The following is a 19709-nucleotide window of genomic DNA, read 5'->3' as shown; positions in this document are numbered from 1 at the left end:
ATGGATACATGAATACAAACCTGGAATGCAGGCATTCTCAGTCCTACTTTATAGGTAAGAAGCATTTCAGAGAGGCTGAGTAACTTGTTCCAGGTTACACAGCCAGAGATTCGCTCCAAGCACATCCAGGGATGGGGAGGGGCTCCCACTCTGTCTCAAGATCCCCCATGACAGGGAAGGTGCAAGACACGGAGACCCAGGTGGCAGCAGACCACAGCATTCACACGGTGGCAGCACGGGCATGGGAGAGCCGTGCAGGCTCCTGGGCAGCGGATGCGGGGAGAGGGCCCTGGGTTCAGCTGAGCCTGTATTTCTCCTGGATCCCCAGAAGGTACTGGCCCAGTGGGAGCCCAGGAACACACCTGCTGCATGGACCGAGGGTGCTGGATGCCAGCCCCACAGGTGGGGGCTCTGGCAGGCCTTCAGCAGGGGAAGGCACGGTGGTCTCCAGCTTCAGGGAGCTCCGTCTGGCAGGCCCTGATGGGAGGCCAGGCAGGGTCTTGGCAGGAGAGAGTAGACCAAGCGTGGCCCCCTAGGAGAGCTTCAATCCTTCACTTATTCACCCATTCATTCATTCAACGATGAATCCATTGTCTCCTCCCTGAAGAAGACAGACAGAACCCAACAAAGGTGTTTGAGCAGGGTTTTTTTTTTTTTTTTTTTTTTCTGATATGGAGTCTCACTCTTTCACCCAGGCTGGAGTGCAGTGGTGCCATCTCAGCTCACTGCAACCTCCACCTCCCGGTTCAAGCGATTCTCCTGCCTCACCCTCCCAAGTGGCTGGGATTACAAGTGCACACCACCACGCATGGCTAATTTTTGTATTTTTAGTAGAGACGGGGTTTCACCACACTGGCCAGGCTGGTCTCAAACTCCTGACCTCAAGTGATCCTCCCACCTCAGCCTCCCAAAGTGCTGGGATTACAAGTGTGAGCCACTGCACCTGGCCACGCAGAAGATTTAAGGGGCACCCGTGGTCTGACACTTCCACAGGCTTCTGCCTGAAAAGCACCTGGTTCTCTGGTTAGGCTCAGCTGGGGAAGGAAAGTGGCCTGGTGGCTTCTGGGAGCTTGGTGGCAGCAGGTTTCAAGGGCAGACGTGGCAGCATTCTCAGGCTGTGCTTCTGGCCCTGTCTGCAGGTGGCCTGGCCTTAGCTTGCTAGATGCAGCTACTTAGCTATCCCTCAGTCTCCAAAGACATCTGCAGGCTGCAGGAGGATGGGCCGGCTCTCTGCGGTCCCTCACCCAGCCTCGCTCCAGGCACTTGCTGCGGAGGCAGACTTTAAGGGGGTGCCAAAAAATTCAGTAGTCAAGTAAATGATATTTTAATGCAATATTTTAAAAAATTGAAATAAATGCAAAAAATCCATTTAGAGCAAAATGGCAGAATTTTAAATAAAGACAGGATCCAATTGTCCAGCATCTTCCTGTCTGTCTACGAGGTGTGCTTTTAAAGACACTGCCCTCTTAGAGGCCCAGGTAGATAAATCGTGGAACTTTGAAGCCAGGCAGGTCTTGGTTTGATTCTGGTTCTGACTCGTATCCATGTGTCCTTGGAAAAGTTACATATCCTCTCTGAACTCCAGTTTCTTGCCTATAGAGAAAACATGAAGCGAATACCAACTAGGTTGAATGGCGTGGGGTTATTCATGAGGCATGCCTATAGGGCACCTATCACAGTAGTGGGCCCTGGGCACACAGGAGATGCCCAGTGGACATAGCTGCTGCCCTTGCTGCTGAGCTGATAAGAAGAAGGCCTCTCATGTGGCTGGGAAGGCAGGGTGGGCTAGAGGGGCCAGTGGTCCAGGCAGCCTGGCATGTTGCTGTGTGCCAAGCACTGGACTGGCCCTCAGCTGGTCCTCACCACAACCTTAGGTGCTATGATTCTGCCTGTTGGTACAGATGAGGAAACTGAGGCTCAGATGTCGATGACTACTATTGTGGGGATGCAGCAGTGCCTGGGTGGAGAGGCCCTACATTGCATCCTCAGCCTGTGAGTGGTACCTTTGGGAGATCCTGGGGAGACATCGGCCCTGGTCTCCTGCTCTGGGACAGGGCTCCCCCAGAGAGGAGCTGGAAGGTGGGCCTGGCTGGTAACGAGCTCTCTTGTTTCAGGCTGCCCTTCCCCCCCGGGGACCGAGTGACCTTCAATGGGAAGGAATGCATGTGCCAGAAGTGCTCCCTGCCCGTATCGGTGGGCAGCAGCGCACACCTGTCTCAGGGCCTCCGAAGTAAGTGGGTGCCGAGTGGGGGCGTGCTAAGTGGGGGCGTGCTGAGTGGGAGGTGCTAAGTGGGTGGGTATGCTGAGTTGGGGGGCGCTGAGTGGGACGTGCTGAGTGGGAGGTGCTGGGGGCCTGAGTGGGGGCGGTGCTGAGTGTAGGGCATGCTAAGTGGGGGCTTGCTGGTTGTGGGGGGGGTGCTGAGTTGGGGGCTTGGTCTCTGCAGTGCCCAGGGACAGAGCCTGACAAACGGGGACCCAGAGCAGCAACAGCTGCAGTGAACGCTGTGGATAAATGTGAGGAGGCAGCCAGGCATGGAAGTTTCTGGGACTTTTGTGCCGCCAAGTCTTTGCACTGGCTGTTTCCTCCACCCCATGTGCCACTCGTGCTTTCCCAACTAATGCCCACTGCTGCTTTTGCCCAGCTCTAGCACACCTCCTCCAGGAAGCCTTCCAGGTCTCCTTCAGGTCCTCTCCCTCTGGCATTCACTCCCCTCAGCTCCCGTCTGTTAATTCCAGGCCACCTGGGACCCCTTTGGGGGAACCATAGAAGAGCACTGAGCTCCGGGCTCCCCCAGTCAGGGGCCCTCGGGTTCACTGCTCCACCCCCCAGGAGGTAGGCCAGGTGTGTATGCAGTGGGGGCTCAAGATGCTTCTTGAATGAGGAAGCAGGAGGTTGTTAGTGTGAAAAAAACAGATGCCAGCCGAAGTGTCAGGGGTTTGCAGGTGTGGGGCCAAGTATCAGCAAGGAGTGGGCAGCCAGGTGGCCTTTCCCAGCTGGGGTGGCTCTGTCGGATCATGAGATGGCACACAGGCTCTGGGGAGCCCAGCACAGCAGGCCCCGCCGCTGCCAGGCACCTGCTGCAGAAGCCCGCTCTGAGCACCGTGGTCACTGGGGTGTCCCCAGAGGCAGGGCCACGTGTCCCCAGACGGAGGAGGGGTTTCTCCTGATTTCCGGAGTCAGCATCTGGCCTGCAATTAATTTCCTCTCCTGTGTCAAACACCTCCTTTCTCCCCCACCTTGTCTGCTGTGTTGAGAGTCTCTACAGAGGCGATTCCACTTCCAGCCTCCCAGGAGTGCAGCATTGGCCCTGGAAGCTGGTTATAATTTGACTCTGTGAACCGAAGCAAAGCCTTCATCCCTTGGGATGAAGTTCACAGCAGCACCGGGTCGGGAGGGTGCTGCTTTGGGGCTTGCTAGGAGAGTCCTCCATTCAAAAATTTCTCTCCAGCTGGGGCCTGGATTGACTGAATTTTTTTTTTTAACTTAAACATGGTTTTATTTAATGCCTTTTATCCATCTTTGAGAATTTGGCTTCACAAACAGTAGTACTGTTATAATTAAATTCAGATAGTAATCAAAAGCTCTATGACAAATTTTAAAAGGGGGAGATCAGTTTTGAACAGTTTGTCCAAAGCTTCCTGGCAGCCAAATTAAAAAGGGAAACATGAGCCGGGTGTGGTGGCTCATGCCTGCAATCCCAGCACTTTGGGAGGCCGGGGCAGGTGGATCACCTGAGGCCAGGAGTCCGAGACCAGCCTGGACATAGTGAGACTCCATCTCTACTAAAAATACAAAAATTAGCCTGGTGTGGTAGTGCCCGCCTGTAGTCCCAGCTACTCAGGAGGCCGAGGCAGGAGAATCGCTTGAACTTGGGAGGCGGAGGTTGCAGTGAGCTGGGATTGCACCACTGCACCCCAGCCTGGGTGACAGAGTGAGACTGTCAAAAAAAAAAAAAAAAGTAGGAGGACATGGAAATATGACCAACCACAGAATCACTGTCTGAGATTTTTTTTTTTTTTGAGGTTTTCAAAAATACCCTTGGCAGAAAGGCTCTGCCCTCTCCAAATGTAAATTTATTTTGAAATATCAAATTTGCATTTTCAAAGAACAAATGTTCCCCGGACCCCTAGATGTCTAATAATGTAACCTGCCCCTTCCCCCAGCCTGTGCTGAGAATCCTGAGCCTAGAACCATTTCTGTGCCTAGAAAGCATTGAGCAGCAGTCCTGGCCCCTGCGTGGATGTCTGGTCTTCCCAGTCTGGCCTCCTTTTGTTCCCCCAGCAGCTGTGCCTGGAGGAGCTCTTCTGCAGCGGCAGGAGTGCCCTGTACCTGGCAGGGGCGGGTGTGCTGGGTGCTCAGTGTCCATCAGGGGGCAGAAGTGCTGAGGGGTGGGCCAAGGCCTTTCAACTCCAAAGCAAGTGAGCTCACCCCACTAGGACCAGAGGCTGTCCAAGGTGGCCTTGGTTCTGAAACTGGAGACGCAGGCTGAATTCCAGCAGGTAGGTCCGGAAGGGGGAGGATGCTACAGGTGAGAAGAGAGTGCAAAGACTGAACACTTGTGAAATGTTTGGGTACACCCCCCAGACCCGTGTGAGTGGACGGGGCTGTGGCGTGGGCACCCCCCAGACCCGTGTGAGTGGACGGGGCTGCGGCGTGTGCACCCCCAGACCCGTGTGAGTGGATGGGGCTGCAGCGTGGGGGTGGGGAACGGGAATGGCACTGAGACACCAACACCAGATGGCAGCTTACTCCAAAGCCATGCCGTAGTGTTCTCGGTACATCTGGAGGCCGTGAGGAACCATAGATGGTTGTGGAGTGGGGTAGAGTCAAGTCAGTCCAGAATGTAGGAAGCAGCACCGTCTGCCTGGCCAGCTTGCTGGGCCGGGGGGCAGCAGGATGGGGCCTCACATGGCTGCCTGTGCGGCTGCCCTTCCCTGGAAAGGGGAGAGTGGCTGGCTCTTGAGGCAGAGCTCAAGCTTGAGTCCTGTGGCCCTGAGCTTCCCTCTGCTGCCCCAAGCAGGCCACTTAGGAACAAGAAATCCTTTAGGGTGGGCTGCACAGGCTTCTTCCAGGAGGAGCAGCCAACACCCCACATGCCTCAGCTTCCCCACCACGCTCATTGGGAGGCCCCCTGTGTCCCTGAAGCTCTGCCCCTTCCCATGAGGCCCCCAGCTTTCCAGTGCTGACCCATTGCTGGTCACGAGCCTGTCACAGGGCGGCCCTTGCAGAGTGCGAGCGCCGTGCCAACCCAGAGGCAGCTCTGAGCCCAGATACCCTGGGTGGACCCTGCATTCACCACTGTGTGCCGAGGACAAGAGGTGTCCCCTCTCTGGGCCTTCGATATGGGTGTGGGGCCAGCCAGGGGTGTGGGCGGCAGGCTGGCAACTGGGAAAGATGGGCTTGGCCTGGGGAAAAGGGATGACGAGCAGCGCCATCCATGCTGAGAAGACCCCTCAGCTACTTCTTGGGCCTGGCCGCCCCTGGCTCTTTAGCTCCTCCCCCTGGACCTGGGGAGGCCCCACCAGAGTGAGGGATGAAGGTGCAGTCCCAAGGTCCCAAGCGCAGGAATGGGGCTTTGGGGTCCTCCACTCTTCCAGCAACGGGGCTTGACCACCTGGGCCATGGCACGTGGAGCCCCTGTGTCCTCTGCTCCTGCAAGGGTAGTACCAAGAGGGTGGGTGCCCAGACCAGAGCCCCCGCCCCCTTGCTGGCTGCCTGGGAAACAGGAGAGCCTTGGGGTGAGGCCAGGGTTAAACCCAGGAGCTCCCACTGCTCCCCGGCTGCCTAGGAAACAGGAGAACCCCTGGGTGCGCCTGGGACGTAAACCCAGGATCCTCACAGGAGCCCCCGCCCCCCTCTGGGCCCGTGGCAGGTCTGTGTCTCGGTCTAGTCCTGACCGCAGTGCATTGGGACTGAACTTGAACATGTCTTATCTTTTCCAGCGGCTTTTCTTCCTCAGTACAGGTTCCTAAATGAAACGGCAAGCCAAGTTCATGGATTTTCAATCACTTGCAAGTTTTGGAGCTCGGTCAGAGTCCTTGTTTCCAAAACTCAATCTCAGATTTGATCTAGAATCTGAGACTCTCCCCTACTCCCCTGACCCCTGGTTAGACCTAGGTGCTGCGGCGGGGGGGGGTCTGGCTCCTGCACCTGCATCCCCTGAGCTCCAGCTGAGGCTCCAGGAGGCTGCCTGGCACATCCTAGCCACCCCCCAACAACCACCCTCACCATGACCACATCTTGTGGAAGAGGGAGCATTTTGGGGAAAATAGGAAAGTGGAAGGTTCTAGGAGGGTCATGCCATTGCTGCTGATGGCAGTGCCAGCCAGGATGTACAGGCACGTGGCCAGCTGACGCTGGGGGGTCCTGAGGCCCCTTCTGCCCTGCTAGGGACATCCTGCCACTGACAGCTCTAGTCCACAGCCTGTGTCACACAGGACTCTGAGCTGCCATGTGCTGAGCCCGCAAAGCAATGTGGAGCTCCAGATGTGTTTAGAAAGTGAGGATGTGGTTTCCATGGCAACACTCCTTTTGCACCTTGCTCTCATCTCCACGTGTACTGCTGATAGGAGAATGAGGGGGCCGAGGCAGGTGTGAGGTTCACATCCACCCCTGCAGCTTGGAGCTCAAGGTCAAGGGAGCTTCTTGGCAGGGCAGGGCGCCGGCCAATATGGTAGGAGGCAGAGTGGCGGAGATGCCCGCAACGGCATCGCAGAGGGAGCAGGCCTCCCGCGAGGGGACCACCTGGCAACAACAGCAGTGGCAGTGAGAGCAGAGGTGGGCCCACCTCACCGGTCAACGTGTGTGTATTTATTCATGGATCACACGTGCCTTCACTCTAGGGGCACAGAGAGGTGAAGTGACTTCCCCAGGTCACAGCTGGTGGGGGGCAGAGCTGGGATCTGACCGCTGCTCTCTGCTGTCTGTCCTCTGGTCACCACACAGCCCCATGTGCTGTGCTCCCTTGACATGCAGAGAAGCCAGCAGAGGCTTGGAGCCGGGGATCTCAGCGCCAGCACCATTCACATGTGGGGCCAGAGAGCCCTGCTGAGGGCGGTTGTCCTGGCAGGGTTAGCATCCTGTGTCCACTACCCACTAGATGCCTGGAACCCCCTCCAAGTTATGACAATCAAAAGGGTCACTAGACATTGTCAAATGTCACTTGGGCAAAAGTGCCCCAAGTTGAGAGCCACTGATGCAGAGCTTTGCAAAATGTGCCTCATCACCTGCTAAGTGGGGGGAGCCAGGAGGCTAAGTCAGGGCTGTTCGTCGTCAGCCTCTGCAGAGACACAGGAAGGAGCATGGCAAAGGGGGTGAAGTGGGGATCGCCTCCTGGACTTGAGAAGGGTGGAGGCATCCTCTCGCTTTGATTCCCATTCATTCATTCATTCATTCATTCATTCATTCATTCCCCACGTGTTTCTCAAGCCCACAGCCTCTGCTGGGCATCCAGGGTCCTGAAATGAGTAAGAGGTCCCCCTTCCCTCAGAGTTTGAATCTGCTCTCTGGCTGTTTTCCCAAGTAGCATGTGAATTTGCACAGTGTGGTCACTTAGGAAATCCTGAGCTTGACCAACGGTTTTGTGAGTGTTCGTTTGTTTTAATTGTTAAAAACAATATGACTCAGGTCTCTGCCAAAAGAAACTAATGAAGCCATGCACGGAAGCAGCCTCCGCTGGGCTCTCAGCGCACAGCAGGCCCACGGGGCGTCTCCCCGATGCTCACTGTTCACCCAGCAGGATGTGCAGGGCTTTGGGCCAGGTCTTCTGTGAAAATTAGCACTGGATCCGGGCAGGCACCAAGTGAGGAGGTGATCATCCCACCCCACGATGAGGAAATGGGGGCTCCCCCAGGAGGAACACACTCAATGTGACCCAGCGCATAGTGGGGGCCAGGATTTGTACCCAGCGCGTCGGGCCCTGGGGCCACCTTCTTTCCATCTTGGGTAGAGGTTTCCTTGGGCGCGAGGGTCCCTGCTTGGTCTGTGAATTCCTCAGGGGCTCCTGCAGGTGGCAAGGCCCTGTTTGTCACACACCCTCTTCCTGCCTGTCTATCACGGGGTCCGAGGCCCTGCCCTTGTCATGCCCCCAACACACAACCACACACCCTTAAACACACGCAGACACACACTCCCTCAAACACACAGACACACTCTTCCTCAAACACACAGACACACTCTCACATGCAGACATATTCACACATGCAGACACAAACACATACATAGACACACTCACGCACCCGTCACACACACTGACGCACATTCAGCTATGACAGGTGCGGGTCCCTGGAGTGAGGGCGTGTGTGATCCATGAATCGATGCACACCTGGGTGGTTGACTCAGTGGGCCCCGCTCTGTCCCAGTTGCTGCTGCTATTGTCACCAGGTGTTCACCTTGCGAGAGGCCCTTTCCCTTGGGGATGCTGTCACGGCGTCTCTGCCACTCTGCCTCCCACTCCCCGCCCCGACCTCATATATTCACAGGAAGACTCACAGGAGGACTCAGGTGACATCCAAATGCTCACAGTCCCATGAGACACATCCACACACTTGCAGTCACACGCTATGCACACAGATGCACATGCACTCACACGCACCCTGCTCAGGTTCGTGCGCCAGGCTCTCCCCAGCTCCCCAGCCTGCTCCACCCGCTCTGCCAGGGGAACCCCTGCCTGCAGCACGCCCATGATGCTGGCTGTGGAGCCCCCGGTGTGGTGGCTCGTAGGGTGGAGGGACTGTGGGCCACTGGCTCAGGGCAGGGCCAGAACCTGGAGGCCCTGTGCAAAGACCGAGCCCTGGGACACAGGGCAAGTGAGCAGGGCAGGCACAGCTGGGAAGGACACAGAGGGCACCAGGAGGCCAGGCAGGGTCCCACGAAGCTGGTGGCCACGGGGTGGAGAGTGCCAGTTACTGTGGGGATGGCAGGAAGAGAAAAGGTGGGTTTGGCTGGCTAGGTGCAGCGGGAGAGCTCCCAGGGCTAACTGGGTTGGGGGCTGGGGGCTGGGGGCTGGCTCAGCCCTCTCTAATGTGCTCCATTTCCCTTTGGTGGGCACATCGAGTCACAGTTGGGTTCAACCTGGTACATCTCGGTGCCAGGAACCGACTCCGCTCTCCTGCAAGACAGGGCCTCTCTTTCTTCATCTAGGTTTCCCCAGCTCATAGCCCACGCTGCATGCAGTCAGCGCTCAATGCATGCAGGGTCAGACTTCCCCAGTTGCCTTCCCCATGCTCCAGACACTGCTGTGTAAGAGGCTCCTCCCAGCACACTCGGCGCGGCTGCTCATCTGTCCCGCCCCTCCCGGCTGCCCCAGGGGCCTTCACAGAGTGTGGAGAGCAGGAGGCCTCCCCCACACCTCTCACAATGGTGGGGGTGTCTGTGTTCTGTTCTTTTTCTTCCAGGTTGTGGGGGCTGTGGCACAGAAATCAAGAACGGCCAGGCCCTGGTAGCCTTGGACAAGCACTGGCACTTGGGCTGTTTTAAGTGCAAGAGCTGTGGGAAGCTCCTGAACGCCGAGTACATCAGCAAGTAAGTTGGGGGAGGGCTCCAGTGAGAGCCTTCGCTCAGGCTTCCCTACTTTATGGGGGTCCCGCACTCTGCACGTGTCCCCAGCGCCACCCTCTCTGCGTCTCTCCTATTCCTCACGCAGCTACTATTGCCCTGCTGCTGGGTGAGAAGCATGGCTCAGAGCTTAGCGAATTTGTCCCGACAGCCTTTTGTCCCCCTTCCCTGGCCAGCCCTGGCTTCTCTAACGGCGTTTGCAGCATCCAGCTCCTTTTTTGTGGATGAGAAGCAGAGCTGCCAGGGCTGCCAGTGCTGAGTTTTTGAAGTGCCTTCCTTCCCCGTCTCAGTCCCCCTCCACCATCCCCATGGGATCAGCTGCCCTTTCTGGCGCCTGGATGTCCTGCGAGGAGGTGAAGCAATGTCAGCAGAGGCCAGCACGGGGATGAGCAGGGGGGCTGACCCATCCCAGGTGTCAGGGCTGGGGCCCTACAGCCATGCAGTCTGTCTTCTGCAGAGCGGGGGCCCCTGGGGCAGCTGCCACCGGCACCAAACATGTCCCACAAATGTGCAGTCACGCTGGGGTGGTGGCCAATTTGGGAACCGGGGAAGCCTTCTGAGAAGATCATGGCCTTGAATGGAGGCAGCTCAGGGCCAGGAGCTGGCGGTGGGTTTTAACCCTGGGGGATCAGGGACCTGAGGCAGGCAAGCCTTCCGCCTGGTGCAGGTGAGGGGCGAATATGTGGACGAGCTGAAGGAGGGCAGCTCCTCTGAGCGCAGAGGGCCCCTTCCTGGGAGCTAGAGGGCCGTCTGGCCACTTTTGTCTATGCTGTGCTTGTTCTCAACGCCCAACGGGAACAAAATCATCACAGGAATTGATGGGGATGAAAAACGCCCTGTGATAAAACTGCATGGAGTGAGGCACACACACACACACACACACACACACACACACACACACATGCATGCACATTCGAGCGCGTGTCACACGGAACCTGAATCACATCCGTGGATGTGCCCGTGTTAACTTCCTGGCTGAGGGTGTATACTAATTCTGCATCACCACTGGGGGAAACTAGGTGAAGGGTACATGGGACCTCTCTGTATTGTTTCTTACAACTGCTGGGGAATCTGCAATGATCTTCAAGACATCATTTTAAGTAAAACCTCCAAACCAAGGTGAGCTTGCACCTGGGGTGAGGGACCTGTGAGGTGCGTGAGTTTCCCCGCCTATCAGCCAGGGACCGCCTGGTGTGGTGCTCGCAGCACTTTAATATAAAATGAAAATGCCCAGCCCCGTGCAGGCGGCAGGCCCCTCCCGCAGCGTTGGCAGCTCACCCACACCGTGCATGTTACTTAGCAGCCTCCAGAGCTGTCCCAGAATTGACGAGGAGGGCGTTGGTGTTGCCATGGAGATGTTATCTTTAACCTCCCATTTGCTGCAAATACACTCATTTGTGGGTTATTACGGGAGTCCTGAGGTCAGCGGCATTTGGAAGTAAGCCTGAGGACTCATTTTATGTCTCCCCCTCACGTGGAAGGAAGGGCTGCCACTCTCTGAGCGATGGCTCATCCCAGCTGTGGGCCACTTCCAGGCCGCAGCCAGAGAGGGGCACCCAGGCCTGGGGCTCATGACCCCACATCCTGGGGACCTAGCAACAGCCCAGAGCTTGGAGGAAAAGAATGTGAGCTGGGGTCTAATCCACGACAGCCTGAGAAATCCTCCCTTCTGTAGTAGCTGTGCAAAAACTCAAACCAAATTTGGAACACTACAGCAACTTCAGTGATGCCGGAGGGGGCTCGTTGGAGTGGCAGGCACCTCACTCTGTGCCAGTTACCCCCACACGTGCTGGGTATGGCCGGGGCTGAGAGGACAGCCCTGGTTAGTAATGACAATGGCTTCAGCCACCTTGGAGAGTGCCTGCCATTCTCTTCATTAGTCCTTACTATTATTTCCCCCATTATGCAGATGGGGAAGCTGAGGCTCAGAGAGGTTAAGTGACTTGCCCAGGGTCACACAGCTGGGATGTGGCATTTGAGCACAGGCCTGTTCACTCAACCACAGCTCAGCAGAGCAGTGCCTCCCCACACTGAGTGTGGCCACTGCTGGCCTGCCCTCCCCGCTTCTGCACAGTCGTCCATCCTGGCATGTTGATCTCCTTAATAATCATGATAATTGGTGTGAAGATCAGCTCAGGAACTGTGCCAGGATGACCCTGCAGATGGCTTTTCCCTATAAGCTCATTTATGGAGACTCGAGGCAGCCACTGCTGGAAGGGCAGGCCCAGGATGACGGGCATTCGACACCAATTCCCTGAGCCCTATGCGCCTGGCACATAGCAGGCAGGCCACACGTGTGCGTGGGGAGAGGGGATGGACACATCCCCGCAGCCCTCCTGCTCTTTCCTGCACTGTGGAAGGCCAGGCCTCTCCATGTGTGGCCAGAGCCAGCCTTTGTCACCCCTCATATTCAGGGGCTGTGATGCAGGGCAGGATGCAGGGGGGACAGTGAAGTCTTGTCCTAACCTACCACACCCTCACCTGGGCTTTCTGTCATCCTCCAGCCCTGTTCCCAATGTGGGTGCCCTTACTTTCCCCCCTTTTTGGCTCACAGTTTTCTAAGGAGCCCCAGATGTTGAACTTTGGATGGAAGGAGCCAGAAAGAAGAGCCAAAGAGCCAGGTCTGCAGAAGCAGCTCTCATTCCCCAGAAGCTGCTGCTGTCAGCCCCTCCCACCCACTGGGCAGGTGGTCTGCCTGTGCTCCTCAGTTTCTCCGTCTGTGAAATGGGACCATTGTTGTCATATTTCTCATGGGGCTGGTGTCTGTGAGAGCCCAATGACACTGCCTGTTCGAGGCATTGTTACCTGAGCAGGAGGAGGTGGGCATTCCCCCACTTTGAGGGCAGACCCTCTTGTTGGTGAGGGTTGTTAGATCTCAAGGGTCCTCAGGTGACCCCCGCCCTGTGCTGACTGCCTGTCTCATTGCAGGGACGGGCTGCCCTACTGCGAAGCTGACTACCATGCCAAGTTCGGCATCCGCTGTGACAGCTGTGAGAAATACATCACAGGGCGCGTGCTGGAGGTAAGCGCGGCGGGCCGGGCCCCTGCCCTCTCTGAGCTAGGGCCTAACTGCCCCCTGGGAGTTGACTGGGAGATTTGTGTGTGTTTGTGCAAGAATCTGTCTGGCTGCAGCTTCACCTCCCTACTCCTGCCAGCTCAGCCACTGGACGCCCTTGTCAGCTGTCCAGGGCCTGCCCAGTGCCACCTCCTCCAGGAAGCCTGCCTTGTGATGCTCTCTTCTGTGCCACTTGACAAATTCAGAGCATGTGGGAAGTGCTTTGAGATGTTTTGGCCCAGCCGTTTGCTGTCTAGATTGGGACTCAGAGGCACGGAAGGTGGAAGACAGCCCACAGCAGGACCTCGTCCCCATAGGAGGCGCAGCGGGGTCACCCAGCAGGCAGGGTGGTTAGCAATTAAGTGCGGGGAGCTTCTGAGGTGCTGATAGTTTTGTGTTCCTTGGTCTGGGAGGTGGTCATGTGGGCATGTTCCCTGTGTAAAAATTACACATTATGCCCTTTTCTAGGTTTTGTTCAATAAGATAAATCCCATGGGGCAACTAGAACCAAACCCCACCCTCCAGATTCACAGGCCCCCAACCCCCATCCTGCAGCCCACTCCGGACTCACAGATCCCACCATCCTGCAGCCCACCCTCTCTGGGTTCACAGAGTCTCCTGCCCTGCAACCCACCCTCTCTGGGTTCACAGACCCCCCCCCCCCACCCTGCAGCCCCTCCTTGGCTCAGTGCTGGGTGCTGGTCAGGCAGGTGGAGCGTCCCCATCCCTGGATTGGCCCATGGTCCGTGGGGGAAGCGACAGGTGACCGGGGGATCCCGAGAATGGAGAGGGGCTGCGCCCAGTGTGGGAGCGCCTCTCGAGGAGGTCGCAGGAGCTGGCCTCTGGGGGTTTGGCGGGGAGGATAGGGTGGGGCTGGGGATGAGGCTGTAGGGAGGGACGCTGAGGAAGGCTTTGGTGCAGGGGATGCCGGGCCGCATTGGAGTTTTAGAGAGCTCCCACTGGCTGCTGCAGAGGCCAGTCTGGAGGGGGTGGAATGGGGTGTACCCTTGGATCCCCAAGATTCCCCTCTCCAGCTCCCACAGCTGGTACCCAGCACCCAAAAGCATTCAGAATGCGGAGGGGAACGGAACAGTGAGCGCGGAGTGGCTTTTCTGGCAAGAAAAAGGCAGCTGGCAGAGAGCTGGACCTGGCCTCGGGCCGCCTTCTTTCAAGCCCCCATCCAGCAACTCTACCTGGTGGGGAGACAGGGCTGGCCGCACCCATCCCAGTCCCAGTCACTGTGTCTCATTTCCCAGGCTGCAGGCTCCAGGGGGCTGGATGCCCCCACGGGAAGGGTCCTGGCCCTGCACAGAGCTCTGCACTCCTCTGCGGAGTGGCTCGGAGAAGGGTGTCCTCCATTCTCACTGATGTGAGAAAGTTTGCAAAGTCCAGAGAGGTGCTAAGAAGAAAATAAAACCACTGACTGTGCAATCATAGCCTAACTTTCTGGCCAGTTTTCTTTCATTTTTTCTTTCCGTGTAATCATAGTTGATCTCAAACCATCTGTGCCATGTTATATCCCAAACATCCCTGTGTTTCCCAACTCGTATTTCCTATTTAGCACATTCCCGGCTTATTATAAACTCCTCATCAGCATTTCTTCTTTCGGTATTGTGGGGTCTTTTTAAATAGCTTCATTAGATATAGTTCACAATTTGCCCATTTAAAGGGCACAAGTCAATGGTTTTCTTTTTTTCTTTTTTTGGAGGGGGTCTCACTCTGTTGCCCAGGCTGGAGTGCAGTGGTGTCATCACAGCTCACTGCAGCCTCACTTCCCAGGCTTAAGTGATCCTCCCACCTCAGCCTCCCGACCAGCTGGGACTACAGGTGTGTGCTACCATACCTGGCTAATTTTTGTATTTTTTGTAGAGACAGGGTCTCACTATGTCACCCAAGCTGGTCTGGAGCTCCTGAACTTAAGCAATTCACCTGCCTTACCCTCCCAAAGTGCTGGGATTACAGGTGTGAGCCACCACACCCAGCCCATTCAATGGTTTTCTTTATCAATAACCACAGATATTTGCAGCCATCACCATAGTCAATTTTAGAACAGTTTCATTACCTTAGAAAGAACCCCATACCTTTTAGCCGTCACTCCCCGTACCCGCAAGCCCTCGGCAACCACCATTCTACTACTTTCTGTCTCCATAGACTTCTCTTCTGGACATTTCATATGAGTGGAATCATAAAATATGTAGTCTTTCATGACCAGCTTCTTTAATATAGCTTGACGTTTTCAAGGTTCGTTCAGACATAAGCTTTACTCTCGCATCATATTTCATCATGACTCTCAGAATTATCAGGCTGGGCCGGGCGTGGTGGCTCAGGCCTGTAATCCCAGCACTTTGGGAGGCCAAGGCAGGTGGATCACAAGGTCAGGAGTTCAAGACCAGCCTGGCCAACACGGTGAAACCCCGTCTGCACTAAAAATACAAAAGTTAGCTGGGCATGGTGGTGCGTGCCTGTAATCCTAGCTACTCAGGGGGCTGAGGCAGGAGAATGGCTTGAACCCAGGAGGCGGAGGTTGCAGTGAGCTGAGATTGCGCCACTGCACTCCAGCCTGGGCTACAGAGCAAGACTTTGTCTCAAAAAAAAAAAAAAAAAAGAATTACCAGGCTGATCATTTATGGCTGGACACAATGCTGCCTTCCAGTTTTTTACAACCATCAGTAACATTGCAGCGAACACCTCTTTAAAAATAATGCTTTGTTTGCATTTCTAATTTTTCCTAAGATAAATTCACAGAAATGTAGAAGTTGAGTCAAAAACTAGGGACATTTTTAGTGTTCTTGATGGTTACTATAAATTGCTTTCTAGAAAGATTATTCTGATTTACAATCTTGTCAACAAGATATAGTATTTCTCATCTAAACCTTTGCCAATTTGATAGGTGGAAACATGGGATCTTGCTTTTTTAAATTCTGTTTTTAGAGATGGCGTCTTGCTCTGTCACCCAGGCTGGAGCACAGTGATGCAGTCATACCTCCCTGCAGCCTCGGCCTCTTGAGCTCAAGCAATACTTCCTCAGGCTCCCAAGTAGCTGGGACTACAGGCATGCAATACCATGCTTGGATAATTAAAATTGTCTTAGAGACGGGGATCTTGCTGTGTTGCCCCAGCTGGCCTGGAACAGCTGGGACTACAGGCATGCAATACCATGCTTGGATAATTTTTAAAATTGTCTTAGAGACAGGGATCTTGCTGTGTTGCCCCAGGTGGCCCGGAACTCTTGGCCTCAAGTGATCCTTCCACCTCAGCCTTCCAAAGTGCTGGAATTAGGGGTGTGAGCCACTGCACCCTGCAGGGTCTAGCTTTAATTTGCCTTTCTTCCATCCCTAGTGAGGCTGAGTCTTTTTTGTCTTTTTTTTTTTTTTTTTTGAGACAGAGTTTTACTCTTGTCGTCCAGGCTAGAGTGCAGTGGCGCCATCTCGGCTCACTGCAACCTCCACCTCCTAGGTTCAAGCCATTCTCCTGTTTCAGCCTCCCGAGTAGCTGGGATTACAGGCGTGAGCCACCACGCCTGGCTGATTTTTGTATTTTTAGTAGAGACAGAATGTCACCATGTTGGCAGGCTGGTCTCGAAGTCCTGACCTCAGGTGATCTGCCTGCGTCAGCCTCCCAAAATGCCGGGGTTACAGGCGTGAGCCACCATGCCCGGCCTTTTGTCATTTGTAGCCATTCCTAATTCTTGTATTTCAGTTATCTGTTGTAAATGTTGCCTGCTTATCTATTTGGGGTCTTCGTGCCTTCTGTGCGGGTGGATCACATAAGGCTGCAGATGTTCTGTCTGTCCTATAAGTATTTTCCTGGGTGGCAATCATATCTGATATTTACAGCCAGTGATGCATCCCAGGGACAATGTCCTGCCTGGCCCTCTCCTCTCTCCCCTTCTCCTGGGGCCGTGGCCTCTCCCTCCCTCACCCCTCCTCTTGCTCAGCCCTCGCTGGCACACCCCACCCTGTAGGAGATGGTGAGGGCTCTGGAGGAGCCTGCAGGATAGGATGGAGCCTGGCCTGATGCACTGCCCGGCAGTCCAAAGCCACGTTTCCGTTCTCCGCAAAGAACAGCCCAGACCTTCCACACTCTCCTGGACTGCGCTCCCTGCCCACACAGCGGCCCTGTCTTCTGCTTGACAAAGAGTTGGCGGCCAGACCTCAGCAAGGACGGCCTGGGTGGCTCATTCTCTATGAGACCCCATTTCTATCCTGACTCTCTCCCCTGCCCTGCTGCTTCCTGCATACCACCCACACCCCACCACGCCTTGCCTGGGTCCAGCCCCTCTGGCCATTGCCCCCTCTGCCATGCTTGATCCTGTCTCCTCCCATCTTCCCCACCTTACCTGCCAAGTGGCGTTTTAGACAGTGTTCATCTCTCCCATTAAAAAGAGCCGCCCGCAGCCTGGCATGGAAGTCCCCGCTGCAGAGACTCAGCCACCCCCTCCCTTCGCAGCGGCCCCACTGCCTCTCAGAGACCTTCTCTGTGCTCCTCCACCTGCACTCTCCCTGCTCTTCTGCAGATCCGGTGCCCTTGTGTGCAGGAAGCCTTAAGGACTTGAAGCCTTCTCTTACCGACCCCTCCCTGCCTCCCCAGGGGCCGTGCAGGGCCTGTGTTCCCCACTCACATGCTCTCCCTGGCCCTGTTCCTCTTATATGCGGGTGGCTGTGATGCTCAGCCAGGCCAACACCACATGCAGGCACTCCCCCTCCCCCACATACGCACTGCCTCCCACCACTCACCTGGGTGTCCAGGTGGATCCACCCACGTGGCGGAGCCATACTGGAGCCTGGGCTGCACAGGTTTCCCCCAACCCTTTGTCTTCTCCTAGTGCACAGATGCGGGTTCGCATTTTTGGCTTAATAGCATAGCCACGTTGGAACATCTGGTGGCCTAAAGTTGGGTGTATCTTGGGTGCAGTCAGCTGCTGCTGTTGCTACTGCTGGTGCAGGAGCCTCACCTGCCCCGCCTTTCTGACACCCATGGGCAGCAGCCCCCACACCAGAGAGGCCCTGGCCTGGGGTCGGGGGCAGACCCCACCCAAACTCGGGCTGCTCTGCCTCAGGCACGCTGTGCACTGGGTGAGCAAAGTGGGTTTCATCGGGCAGCCCCCCTCCCCTTGATGGATTGGGAGGCAAGGGTCCCGTGTCTGCAGTGTAAGCATCCCTGGTATTTAATGCCAAATACAGAATTTGGGGTGCACCCTGGTTCGTCGGGAAGGAACCATCCTAATTCGAGGAACAGGAGCAAAACAGGTCTGGGTTTTTCCTCCTCCTCTGCTCTGGAGGAGAAAGGGCCTCCCAGGGAAGATTAATGCTTTTGTTTTCGCCTCTGCCGGGGAGGCGAGTCTGTGGCGGCGTGGCTGAGTCGGCGGGCTCTGCACAGCTCTGAGCATCCTCCCCGGGTGCAAGGTGGGAACTGCGGGCGGGGACAAGCCTGGCTCCGCAGAAGGGGAGCAGCTGCCGCCACGGTGGCACTGCCTGATGCTGGGCCCAGCGTGCCGGCGCCCAGCCGGGTGACAGTGGACTCCCGGCGTGCAGCAGGAGCAGGTGACAGACTGTTGGCTGAAGGTGAGGGTGTCCACCCTCACAGGCACACGTTCCCGGGAGTACGGCACTCAAGCAGGGCCGTCAGACTGGGCTCTGGTGCCCAGACGCCGTGCAGGTAGGAAGCCTGGCCCACAACTCCAAGGGGCTGATGGCGGCTCACAGGGGCCAGGCGGGGCTGCGGGTGGGTGGGTTTTTGGGGACAGAGCAGTCAGGTGTGAAACCTCGGAGCCACCTGTTCCCCCACCCCCCATTTTGCCCCCTAAGGCGCTTGGCAGTGCCCCTGGCTTCCCTCTGCAGGACCCAAGCACAGAGCATCCCAGGTTCCCACTGCCAGCTGAGCCCTCGCCTGTGCTGTGTCTGCGTGTGGCGGGCATGGTGCCATCCTAAGTGCTGGCGCCCGCAGTGCCCGCCTGCCCGCGAAATGTGCATTTGGTGGTGACAGTGGAGTTTTCCTTCCCCGTCTCTCCCTCAGTTTCTCCTAAACGTGCAGCACCCTCATGCGTGTTGGCCTGCATCCCACCCATCTCTGGGTGTCTGTCCTGACGAGCCGGCTCCTTGCTGGGGTCCTGTAGGGGCATGGGAGGGGCTGATACGTGTGTCCCATTCCTGGGCCAGGATGGCTGGCTAGGGATGGGGGAGGCACTGGGCTGTGGCAGCAGAGGTGGGTGGTGCCTGGCAGCAACTGCGGCAGAGCCAGCTGCTGGGGACGGATGGCACCGCCCCCACAGAGGGAGCTGGGACTCAGCTGGTGAATCCACGGGGACAGCGGTGTGACCAGCCTCTAGACCAGGGCTGCATAAAGGGAGGAGGTGTGGATGAGGAGAAGCCACAGGCCGAATGTTCAGAGCCCCGCCTTCCAGGAATCCCATCCCTCCCTCGCCCTGTCAACACCTCCCTGCAGAGGTGGGCGGGAGTGGGGGGTGCCTCTTCCCAGCCCCACCCTCTGTTAACCCTGCCAGGGCCGAGGTCTGGGCCTGGTGTGCCTCCTGCAGTCTGTGCCAGGGACGTCTCCCCGGTAACAAGAAGCCCCGCGTCCCCCTGGGACCGCGAATCAATTCCTCCTCCCTTTACTCCTCCCCTCCTCCTTCCCTCCCTCTGCCTTTCCTCTCTTCCCTTCCCCAGTCAACCACTCCCTTCTAGACCCTTTCTAGCCTCACTGTGTGTTCCACCCTGGGCTAGGTGCTGGGTTCACAGAGACGCAGGTGACAGATCCCTGCTCCAGGGGAGGCTGGCAGGAAAGGGGGTGCCCAGGCTCTCTCTGCCCTGGGTCAGGGACCAGTTGAACATCATTCTTGCAATTGGGGGACATTTGTTCTTTGCTTCCTCCTGTCTGTCTTGGGGCACTAAGCACGGATGACTCTCGTCATTAGGAGAAAACAAACCGTGTTTCCAAATAAATACAGCATTTCTGACGGGCAGAGGTGACAGCGACTTCTCAAGTCCCCAACTTCTCTCGCTCAAAAGGAATACCTGTTTATCATAAAATAAGCCAAAACATTCATAGTGCCACCCCCACAGCTAACCACTGCTGGCATCTAGAAGTCATCCTTTCAGA

At 56.4% G+C, this 19709-nt stretch overlaps 1 protein-coding gene across 20 annotated transcripts in view; it reads left to right on the top strand.

Annotated features, from left to right (window-relative positions):
• ABLIM2 (actin binding LIM protein family member 2) overlaps positions 1-19709 on the top strand; it is a 189118-nt gene that overhangs the window by 67368 nt on the left and 102041 nt on the right. For 19 of the 20 annotated variants that reach the window (XR_004027220.1, XM_030800851.1, XM_030800864.1 and 16 more), the window contains exons 4-6: positions 2115-2230; positions 9397-9523; positions 12485-12578. Coding sequence is in view for 18 of the 20 variants with exons in the window: in XM_030800851.1 (XP_030656711.1) it covers positions 2115-2230; positions 9397-9523; positions 12485-12578 (337 nt within the window). In the remaining 2 variants the exon portion in view is untranslated. Of the gene's footprint in view, positions 1-2114; positions 2231-9396; positions 9524-12484; positions 12579-18023; positions 18270-19709 lie in introns of those variants that run through there. The other variant, XM_030800868.1, reaches the window with a different exon arrangement.

The sequence above is a fragment of the Nomascus leucogenys genome, chromosome 20 (assembly GCF_006542625.1).
Source record: "Nomascus leucogenys isolate Asia chromosome 20, Asia_NLE_v1, whole genome shotgun sequence".
In the NCBI taxonomy this organism is placed as follows: Eukaryota; Metazoa; Chordata; class Mammalia; order Primates; family Hylobatidae; genus Nomascus; species Nomascus leucogenys.
Note: the sequence above shows the minus strand (reverse complement) of the source record. Positions and strands in the feature narration are given on the sequence as shown.